The following is a 10703-nucleotide window of genomic DNA, read 5'->3' as shown; positions in this document are numbered from 1 at the left end:
CATGTGCTGCGACGAGGATTGTGCGGAGAAACTGGACTCCAACGCATCCCATACTTCATGAGACGTGGTAGCAAATAACACCAAGCCGGCGACGCCCTCGGTGAGAGAGGACTGAATCGCCGAGAGGATCGCTTGATCTTGAGCAATCCATGGCCGGTACATGTGATGATCCAGCGGGGGACATGGCAGAGTACCATCGACAAAACCCTCCAAGTAGTGACTACGAAGGAGGGGAAGAATCTGTGCACGCCAAAACAGATAGTTGTCCATCTTCAGTTTCACCGGGAGAAGGTTGCTGAAGTAGAACGGTGGAGTCGAGATGACGTCGAGGGCGAAGTCATAGGGCGGCGGCACAGGGACCGCGCCGGAGGGGACGATATCCCCCGCAGGCGAGGACTGGGGCGCAACCGGGGGCGCCTGTGGTGGCGCACCGTGAAGCACAGGCCGCGGGATCCCCGCGTAGGCAGGGCCGTATCCAGCAGCAGGAGGAGCACCGTAGCCAGCGCCATGGCCAGCGTAGGGAGCGCCGTAGGGAGCGCCGTAGATCGCACCATAGGGAGCGCCATAGTAGGCCCCGTAGGCAGCCGGGTCATAGGCGTACGGCGGCGGTGGCGCGTAGGGGGCGAGCGCGGCGTAGTTGGGGCGCAAGGCCGGCGAGCCGGGGAGAGCCGCGGACGGCGCCCCGGAAAACAGGGGTCCCGTCGATTGTCCTCCTGGGAGAAGGGTAGACAGGAACGGCGGCGCGAAGACGGAAGATCCCGTCCCGATCGGATCGGTGAGCGCCGCAGGGGCCGAATAGGATTCGGCGAGCAAGTTGGTGGTGGCGGAGAGAGTCGCCGTGTCGGAGAGGGCAGCGAGGGTGGCCGCGCCGGAGAGAGCGGCGGCGGCGGCGGCCTCGGAAGAAGCAGCGGAAGACGACATGGCTAGGTCAGGATCGTTAGATCGCATCTGTTACCATGATAGACAAAGGGTTTTGGGGTTATAGGCTTCGACACCTCTAGGGGTCGGCCTCTGTAACATATATATAACAAAGGGGTACCTCATCGGGTACAAATACAACATGTACTAAGATTACAATACGTACAAGTCTATGAGTCTAACAATGTGGCGAGGTGCTTGGCCACGCTATTGACAAATCAGCTCGTGTTGAATTTTTTGCGCAAATTATCAGGGATATGTATATGGAGTGAAACCTAATCAATTGTGGGCATGAAGCTATATTATGCCATGATTACACCTTATCTAGCTGATCTTGGCAACTGGTCTGTCAGTCTCGCACATTTTCTTTTGCCCCATAATGCTATTGCCTCTCAGAATTCATCAATCTCTCAAGGAACTCAGCAAGAAATAACCAAGTACAGGGGGGTCTGCTAGGGCCCCACTACATTATATTGACTCGACATTTCGACAGGCAAGTCAGGCCCAGATATTTTCCATTTCCTTTTCGAGATGTAGTACAGGGCACGGAAGGTTTCCGGGTGATTTGGATTTCTCAGCCGTCGTTCTTCCCTCCCTCCGTCGCAACCGATTTACCACGGCAACAACTTGCTTTTAGCAATCCCTAGACCCTAGCTTTTACCTCTCACTTCTCCCTTTTTGCACCGGATTTGAAACGCGCACGCTGTAGTGGTACGTGACCACGCAAGCATGCAGATCAAACCACTGTCGATGATAGATCGATCGTTTGCATGCTACTCCAAGAACATGGTCAAAAACAGATGGATATGCGTGCATGGCTAGCTGCCCGCCGGTGGCTGGCTTTAGCCACACTCCAAAGCTAGAGCCCTCCAGCTCGCGCTTGCTCCATCGAGCTCCGGCGCTGATGGCTCATCCACCGAATCACCAAACGAGAATTGCCGCCTAAGCTGCGTATCCCACCAATCACCAATGGCCGTGCATGTACAGCCCCCGAACTAATGGCGCGGTGGTGGTTGGTGTGCCGGCTTGACACACACACACACACCCTATATATACAAATAAACTCGAGCGCCAGTTCCACACATCCATTCAGTCCGTCCTGCATCCTCACCTGGTCCTCTGCTCTCTCCACGAGAGCTCAAGACCATATATAGAGTGGCTAGCCCAAAGCTAGCCAAGACGCTACCATGGCCATGACTATCTCTTCCGGCCTTCACTGCTCTCTCCTCGTGGCAGCCCTGACGTTGCTCGTCGTCCAGGCGCACGGCATCACCCGGCACTACGATTTCAATGTATGTCCACGTCCAATAGCTAGCTAGTGCATGGACGCATGCATGCTGTGCTTAATTGTCTGCAGGTGGTGTACGTTGTTGTTGAAACTTGAAGGCCTTGTTGATTAAATCATGTGCAGATTCAAATGGCGAACGTGACGAGGCTGTGCGCCACCAAGAGCATCGTGACGGTGAACGGGCAGTTCCCGGGGCCGGAGCTCATCGCGAGGGAAGGCGATCGCGTGCACGTCCGCGTCACCAACCACGTCGCGCACAACATGTCAATCCACTGGTACGACCCACCGACCCACATTCCCTGACTTTTAAGCTTGAGTTTGTTCCGCCGTCGCCGGAGCAGACAACCCGACCATCTCCGCATGCACGAAGCTTTTTTGTTCACTCACGCGTCGTCGTCGTCGTCGTCGCAGGCACGGCATCCGGCAGATGCGCACCGGCTGGGCGGACGGACCGGCGTACGTGACGCAGTGCCCGATCCAGAAGGGCCAGACGTACGTGTACAAGTTCACCATCACCGCGCAGCGCGGCACGCTGTGGTGGCACGCGCACATCTCCTGGTTCCGCTCCACCGTCTACGGCGCCATCGTCATCCTCCCCAAGCTCGGCGTCCCCTACCCCTTCCCCGCGCCGCACAAGGAGCTCACGCCCGTCATCTTCGGTCAGTGCTGCTGCCATTGAAATGTTGCTGCTGGTCGAGATTAACTTAATTGTGATTTTGATCGTAAAAGTTGGCTTTTGTCTTGGATGGTGCAGGTGAATGGTGGTTGTCGGACACCGAGGCCATAGTCAGCACGGCCCTCAAGGTGGGCGGAGCCCCCAACATCTCCGACGCGTTCACGATCAACGGCCTTCCCGGGCCGCTCTACAACTGCTCTGCCAAGGGTACGTGCGTGCTGCGTTTTACCCAGCCTGTTCATGGCCTGCAGAAATTTACTGTGCAAAACGTAGAGCTGATATGAAAATAGCCAAACAGATAAAAAATAAAAGCGTTTGCAGACAGTTTGTGCTTCCGATGCATTTTTCGGTCTTGTACTGACGTAATCACCATAGGCAAGTACGCCAGGAGGTTTACCAATCAAAATCACCAACGAAAAGTGCATCGAGCAAGATTTCAGTGTTACTTCCTCGAAACGGAAAGGGAATGGTGCATAAGTTGTTTAGGTCATTGCAATGTTACCATCACCATAACCCCCCGGTGATCGATGCCTGACCTAACATTTGGTGCGCCTTAGCGATTGAATGCTGTTGGGGCTGGCCCGTGCTATGTGCTAAACAAAACATTAGCTACGCACTCACGCTACACCTTGGAATTGGACTGTGCAAGTCGTTTTCGGTCCTAGATAGATTCTGTAAAATACTACATACGCTAATCGACTAACTAGTTGCCGTGCATGCATGTACACGAACGCATGCAGACACGTTCAAGCTCAAGGTGGAGCCCGGGAAGACGTACCTGCTGCGCCTCATCAACGCCGCGCTCAACGACGAGCTATTCTTCTCCGTGGCCAACCACACGCTCACCGTCGTCGAGGTCGACGCCGTCTACGTCAAGCCCTTCACCGTGAGGACCCTGGTCATCTCCCCGGGCCAGACCACCAACGTCCTGCTCGCCACCAAGCCGGCCTACCCCCGCGCCAACTTCTACATGTTCGCCAGACCCTACTCCACCATCAGGCCCGGCACCTTCGACAACTCCACCGTCGCCGGCATCCTCGAGTACCACAACCCCGGCTCACCCTCCGCGTCGAGCTTCGACAAGGCCTTGCCGATCTTCAAGCCGATGCTGCCGTACTTCAACGACACCAACTTCGTCACCAACTTCACGACCAAGCTCCGCAGCCTCGCCACAAAGCAGTACCCGGCGGCCGTGCCGCAGTCGGTGGACAGGCGGTTCTTCTTCACGATTGGGCTGGGCACACTGCCATGCCCCAAGAACATGACTTGCCAGGGGCCCAACGGCACGCAGTTCGCGGCGGCCGTCAACAACGTCTCCCTCGTGCTCCCGTCCATGGCGCTGCTGCAGTCGCACTTCACCGGCCTCACCAGCGGCGTCTACGCGGCCAACTTCCCGGCCATGCCCCTGTCGCCGTTCAACTACACGGGGACGCCGCCGAACAACACGCACGTGGCCACCGGGACCAAGCTCCTCGCGCTGTCGTTCAACACGTCGGTGGAGCTGGTGATGCAGGACACGAGCATCCTCGGCATCGAGAGCCACCCGCTTCACCTCCACGGCTTCAACTTCTTCGTGGTCGGGCAAGGGTTCGGCAACTACGACGCCGTGAACGACCCGGACAAGTTCAACCTCGTCGACCCCGTCGAGCGGAACACCGTCGGCGTGCCGGCGGGCGGGTGGGTGGCCATTCGCTTCCTTGCTGACAACCCAGGTAAACACGATTCTATACAATGCCCTAAGAACCAATAAATTTGTGAGATATTCATGTGTGCCGCTGCTGTTGTTGTGTATGCATGTGCAGGTGTATGGTTCATGCATTGTCATTTGGAGGTGCACACGACGTGGGGTCTGAGAATGGCGTGGCAGGTGCAGGACGGCAGCAAGCCGAGCCAGAAGCTGCTCCCGCCGCCGTCTGACATGCCCAAATGCTGAATGGACTTCATCACGGCTGATGTTTAATTTGCGCCTCCTCATTTTGATTTGCTCGCCAATCTGCGATTGTTTTCTCCCGCGGGAGATTTTAGTGTGTTTAGCCCGTTCATAGCTGACTTTCTTACGATTCTTTTTCCCATTTTTTTCACCACTTTCTGATGAAGATGTTTTTGATACTTGAATAAACAATGATGTGAACAATTGCACGGGAAAATATCAAAATATTTATTTTGTGAGCATGAAGTTTTTAGCCCACGGGCCCTGTGGTTAATACAGCCCAACTGAGAACCGTTCCCAAAAAAAGCCTGTGGTGGATGTTTGAACGTTGCACGGTCCAAGTCGCGTGCAAGCCCGTGAACCAGGAAAGGTGGGCTTAGTAGTACATTAGAGCCGATTCTAAAAAAAAGTACATTAGAACCTTGAAAACAAAATTACATTGAAACTGTTGTGCCGTGCTAAAAAAACTGTTCTGCTTGTCTCCAAAAAAAGGCGTCCTCTTTTCTCTGCGGGGTTAAAAGGATTTCATTACTCAACTGTTCGAATATTCGCTCCTACATAGCAGAGGAACGTTTGCAGGTTCAGAGCACAACCAAACTGCAGTGCACAACCAAACTGCAGTTCGGCCCTCTGATCGTTCGAAGAAAAGAAAAACTATACACTGAAGCGAGTCTAGCTATGCCATTTTCTACTGACGAGACCACAAGTTGCGCTCCTATGTTTCAGATTCGGCTCGTCGATAACATAATCAATCCTTTCCAGATCTCCCAGGTCTCTGCCTCACATGACGACCGCGCACAGGATGGACGAACGACTAGGCGAAACACTGTTCCCGCATATGACGCCTAACCTGTCCTTTACACCGTGACACCGGATTACTTTAACAAAGCCCACCGCCATCTCGCTGCACGATCGAATAAAATCTGCGGCGGCTGCGCCCTTGCATCCCGCTTGATCCTACCGAATCTAGCGGGAGCAGTATAATATTCAGGTATCTTCCGTCCGATTCGCCCGCGCGTGCCTCGATCGCAGCCAGGCCACGAACTGCTCCACTCCAGCCCCACAGATCAGGTTCGGCGAACCTTGCCAGCCTGATGACCTGGTGTGAACGGCATATCTTGCACTCCAGTCACTGGCAATTTGACACATTTTATCTCCGGTCACTCGCGATGAGCACGACATGCCTTTTGTCTGTAATTGTTATCGCGGAGCTGAGGTACCTTTCACGGTAACTTTCAGCGGTCACCGTCGCGGTGTTGTGTTGGACTGTAATTGTAATTTGTATCCATGGGTTTATCACAGACTTCTCTAGACTTGTAGCTCCTCCGGCTCTGGCCTCCGATAAGGCGTAGGTTCCCCGCAGCATCTGCGAAGTATCTACTACCATCGCTGTTGCAGCTTTGAGGTGTTTCTTCCTTGCAATGCAGGTGCAGGCGTGTCTAGATTCTTCTTTGGCCCAATCTTTTCTGCCATCTCCCCGGTGCATGAGGAATCGACCGTGCATACGGCAAAAAAGGAGGTTGCCTAAACTTTGGTCTGATTTTCAGGGGAAAGCGATGTCCATGGCGGGCGATCGGTTTCAGCCAGTTGCAGCAGCATCAGGAGGATCAATCGCGCCATCTGTCATGTCCAATAGTTTCACACGTTGCCGGCCATGTTCTTCTAGATGCCCAGGGCCTGGGTACACGTCCGGAGCTGTGGCATACACGTCTCCTGCTCCATCATGTACGTATTTATGTGGCCGTGGTTGTGTAGCACCTGTTGGTGGTTCGTCTGTTAATTCGCCAGGCTCAAAACTCAAAAGCAGCAAAAAGATGAGCGATGGATAAGCAAGCAAACTAACAGACAGGAATGCCGGTAGAACTTCTCTTTTGTTGCAGTTCAGGACGAGGTGTGTTTCTGAATGTGGACACTGGACAGGCAACTGAAAAAGACAAGGCAGACTGGAAAATGAGTTGTGGCTACAAAGCTCAAGAACCCAGTTTGCTGGCCTATATGAGCTTTCAATAAGATCTAAACGCTCTTACATTTCTTTACGGAGGGAGTATCAACTTGCCATTCGAAAACAAAACATCAACTTTAAATGATTCGATCTAATTGTTTCATAAAACACGTCATTTGATCTGGGTCCAAATGTATCATAGGAACCAACACTAAAGCACTTTTCACAGCACAATAAGTGAAAGGGCAAAAAATTCAGCCAATGGCTATGTCACTCAACGGACTGGGATTTTGTATTTCATTTTACTTATCTCAAACATTATTCGTTAGGTACAACAGCAGAGTCACATTTAAGTGACCAGTTACATTGTATCACCATCCGGGAAATGAAACCAACTACTGGTGACTGATAGCAATGTGCAGCATGTAAAACAAGATTAATGAGATAAGCACGAAAGACCAAACAGTAGAGGGATATATGGGCGCATGAGCTTGCAATGCAGAGAGGCATTCTTTACATGTTGGAAATCAAGACAAGGTGTATTTACAATTTGAATCAAGCAAATGAAAAAGGCTGACCATTACTGGCTGAGACGTTACTTGAAACATTACTGAATTGTACTCTGGAAGAACGAATATAATACAAGACTGACCATGCAAGAAGAACCTATATGCTACATCTAAACATAAGTAGCCTGCCCACCAAAAATGCTAACTGTTCCTGTGAAAACTAACCGTGCATAGGCAGCACATACAACAGGCAGATGCTACAGGAGAGTAATCAGGTTCATCATCTGCATCAACAAACAAATGAACCATGTCACTGGTGAACAAATGGTTGTCTCTTTGGTGCCGGTTCAAATAGCATTTTTACCTACTAATAGGTTGTTGGCCAGGAACAATCAGCTCTAGAGTCCAAAAATATGAACAGGTCACCATTTACAGAAGCTAGGAGGATTGGGGATTCGCCTTCCATGTTGAGAGCGCGTACAGGATACGCCCCTTCCATCCTTGTAGTAACCACCTGTTGTCCTCGTCGATGATGAAATTCTTGTGGTAGCACTTCACCTTCTCCCGTGCACGCTTCATGATTTCCGGGTCCAGCGGGAGCTGCTTGAACCCAGCCCTCTGATTCCGCACCTGCCACTGCTTGTAGGTCTCTGGCCTCTCCATCCTCTCCATTCCCTCACAAGATATGACATTAATTGCCTCCCGACTGAAAATAGTTGACTCAATGAGCAGCCTCTCCTCATTATCCCTGGGAATGTTAGCCTCCAACATGTCGAAGTGAGCAGAGAACTGGAACAATGCCTCACGGAAGCGTGAGACGAAGAATGGTGCATTGTAGGATCCATTAGTGACCCCATGAATGAACACATGTGGCTTCATCTTCCTTATTGTGTTCAATACCATGTTCCTTGGACTCTCAGCTACCACGCTCTCATCCATCAGAGTCTTGAACCTGAACATGCTGTTGACAATCAGAATCTCGTCCTTCTCAATGTGGAGATCCTCTACCCTAACAGCCTCAAATTGAGATGCGATGCCATGGTATTTGAAAGGGACTTTGAAGGTCTGAGCATAATCACTTAGATATCTTCCAATCTCCTCGATGCGCTCTGCTGGGCGAAAACCAGGCTGAGGTGTGTCTATTGCTGTGATCCGAAGTTCTGGGGGGCCTCCAAGCCTTTTACTTAGCCGTTGAATGAGACATGGCCACTGAAAGCCATAGTATACACCGAAGTCGACAATGTGAACTTTCTTGGCTTTCTCCACAGCATTCATAATGGTTTGATTGGCAAAGTAATGAGAGATCTTCTTGAATGGGCAAGCTGCTAAGTACAGTTGGTAGGCTTTCAGCACATCAGTGCATGCAAACCGTGATATGGTATGTAACTTGTATATCTGACTTCCATTACCAGCAAGCCTCGCCTCAAGGCCATTGGCAAAGCAGTGTGCCAAACGCTGGTCACCATCGCCAGTAGCAGATGCATGCTGCCTGATTTGCTTCAGGAGATCGGTTGCACTCCGCCGGTCATCAATGGAAACCGACTGCGCACAATGGATGAGGAGAGTCTCCAAGTCAACCACCTCCTTCTTGGGTTGTTTGACCTGTTTCTTGCCACGGCCCTTGCCATGGCCAGACCCTTTGCCATGGGCGCCACCTGAATGAGCTGCCACATCGTGCTGTAGGGCCTCACGCAGTTCCTTGACACCTCTAGAGCATGTCTCGCCGTTGCATAGCAAGACCTTGTCCATCATCTCCCGCACAAGGTGATCCGCGTCGACAACGGGCGCTGAATGCTTGCAGCATCTCACTTCATCTGCATCCAAGTCGTCACCGTAGAAATGCTTCTTTCCTCGGTGAATAGCTACTTCAGAATCAGCTTTCTCTTTCTTGACCTCCACAACCTTCTTATCTTCTTTAACCCAAACTGACGGTAAACTGTCGACGTCAATCACAAGCTTGCTCTCTTGAGGCAGAAATCTGCTGGCCTCTTCAAATCCTCGGCTGAACTGCGCTGCTTGTTGGCTCTGCAGAACAAAATCGCTCAAGGCAGCATCAGGCACAGCACCCGCCGTGCTGAGCCACGGCTCGAAGCCCTCTGAAAATGCAACGCTGCTGCCATTTGAAGACGCGAAGGACGACGACTGCGAGAGCAACGCGTCAGGAAGAGGGTTGAATTCCATGGCGTCGTACGGCGGCCATGCACCGCCAGCTTCCACCACGCAGCTCTCGGGGCTCAGATCCTGGTAGAACTGCGGCGGCTGCAGGAACTCCGCCGTGGGGAACTCGAGAGCGGGCGGCGCCTGCATGGCGCCGAGGCCACCACCGGAAGGCGCGGCACAGTTGCAGGAGCCGTGGCTGTTGAAGGAGTTGGTGGTGACGCTGCTGCCGTCGGGGCTCTCGACCGTGCTGCCGCCGGAGCAGGGCGGCTGGTCGGCGAGGATCTCGAGGAAGGGCTTCTCGGCGGCGAGCAGCGCGGGGTGGGCCGGGTAGTGGTCGAACTTCTCGTCGATGTCCTCGGCCATGAGCATGCGGTTGATGTAGCCCAGAACAATGTCCGAGAACACCTCCGAGTCGTCCGGCTGCGGATGCGCCTGGCCCGCCGCCGCCGCAGCCGGCGAAGAGGCCGAGCCCGAGGCGTCTCTCGGTGGCGGCGGCGACGCGCTGTCGGCGGAGGCGGCCGGGGAAGGGAGCAGGGGCGGCGCCGCGGCGGCATTCGGGCAGGCGGCCGCGTCGGCGCCGTCGGACGGGAAGAGCAGCAGCGACTCGAGCTCCTCCGCGGTGAACCCGTCGGGGATTTGGGGGTAGGCTGGCAGCTTGGATCCGCCGGGCAGCGGCCCGCACCAGTCGCGCAGCGCGGCGTCCATGACCATCGATACGCCGCCGCCGCCGCCGCAGAGCATGCGGTTAAGGCAGACAGATATTCCAATCTCCCACCTGGCAGATGCGCAAAAACAGAAGGAGATCAGCGCGGAATCCACGCGACGGCCGATTCGACTCGGCACTGACGAGTAGAGACAGACATCGGGGATCTGCCGACGAGCTCCGACGGCGCGTACCTGCGTGGCGTCGCGACCCGAGGGAGGTGGCGGCCAGACGAGTTGTGCGAGCGAGCGCGGGGAGGGGGCGCGACGGGGGAGGATAAATGGGGGAGAATGGAGGCGGAGTGGCGTTTTTGAGAGGCGCGGGATCGGCCTAGCCCTACGGCCTGGTCCGCGGCGAAGTGTCGACACCCAGCCACGCGGGCGTGGCCCGGCTGCGTGGTGCGCCCCGTCCACGTCCGTCCGCGGGGTGAGCTCACGCGCAGCTGGATGGCCTGCGACGGGCGGTGCGGAGGCGTACGTGGTGGGTCGGGTGCACGGAGGGGGCGCGGAAGTTTCGGCGAACCATCGTCTTGGGCCGCACGGGCAGCAGAGACGGGGACGGGGCGTGCTCGTGGACC

General features: G+C 54.3%; 2 protein-coding genes across 3 annotated transcripts; one reads left to right on the top strand and one right to left on the bottom strand.

The window, feature by feature from the left end:
• The first annotated feature begins 2011 nt into the window (after positions 1–2011).
• LOC119269554 (laccase-4-like) lies at positions 2012–5056 on the top strand. The gene is made up of 6 exons (XM_037551410.1): positions 2012–2210; positions 2330–2481; positions 2618–2865; positions 2961–3089; positions 3623–4594; positions 4685–5056. The coding sequence occupies exons 1-6, from the start codon at positions 2106–2108 to the stop codon at positions 4813–4815; spliced, it is 1737 nt and encodes a 578-aa protein (XP_037407307.1). The 5' UTR covers positions 2012–2105; the 3' UTR covers positions 4816–5056.
• A 2174-nt stretch (positions 5057–7230) lies between these two features.
• On the bottom strand, positions 7231–10474 carry LOC119269553 (scarecrow-like protein 9). Of its 2 annotated transcripts, XR_005133642.1 has the most exons (3): positions 10321–10474; positions 7628–10198; positions 7231–7547 (listed from the first exon to the last, which is right to left on the bottom strand). XR_005133642.1 is itself a non-coding variant. In XM_037551409.1 (2 exons), exon 2 carries the CDS (start codon positions 10162–10164, stop codon positions 7702–7704), a length of 2463 nt encoding a protein of 820 aa, XP_037407306.1. In that variant the 5' UTR covers positions 10165–10198; positions 10321–10474; the 3' UTR covers positions 7231–7701. The 2 variants fall into 2 exon arrangements, 1 of the variants encoding a protein (XP_037407306.1); XM_037551409.1 differs by having other exon boundaries at positions 7231–10198.
• Positions 10475–10703: the final 229 nt, after the last annotated feature.

This window comes from Triticum dicoccoides, chromosome 3A, assembly GCF_002162155.2.
Source record: "Triticum dicoccoides isolate Atlit2015 ecotype Zavitan chromosome 3A, WEW_v2.0, whole genome shotgun sequence".
Classification (NCBI taxonomy): domain Eukaryota; kingdom Viridiplantae; phylum Streptophyta; class Magnoliopsida; order Poales; family Poaceae; genus Triticum; species Triticum dicoccoides.
The sequence above is the reverse complement of the archived record's forward strand: the minus strand, read 5'-3'. Positions and strand labels throughout refer to the sequence as shown.

Bases quoted from the DNA above. Each gene is read 5' to 3' on its own strand.
- LOC119269554 (XM_037551410.1), top strand. From the start codon at position 2,106: ATGGCCATGACTATCTCTTCCGGCCTTCACTGCTCTCTCCTCGTGGCA. The intron at 2,211-2,329 runs GTATGTCCACGT...AATCATGTGCAG, and splicing joins CCCGGCACTACGATTTCAAT to ATTCAAATGGCGAACGTGAC. The intron at 4,595-4,684 runs GTAAACACGATT...ATGCATGTGCAG, and splicing joins CTTCCTTGCTGACAACCCAG to GTGTATGGTTCATGCATTGT.
- LOC119269553 (XM_037551409.1), bottom strand. From the start codon at position 10,164: ATGCTCTGCGGCGGCGGCGGCGGCGTATCGATGGTCATGGACGCCGCG.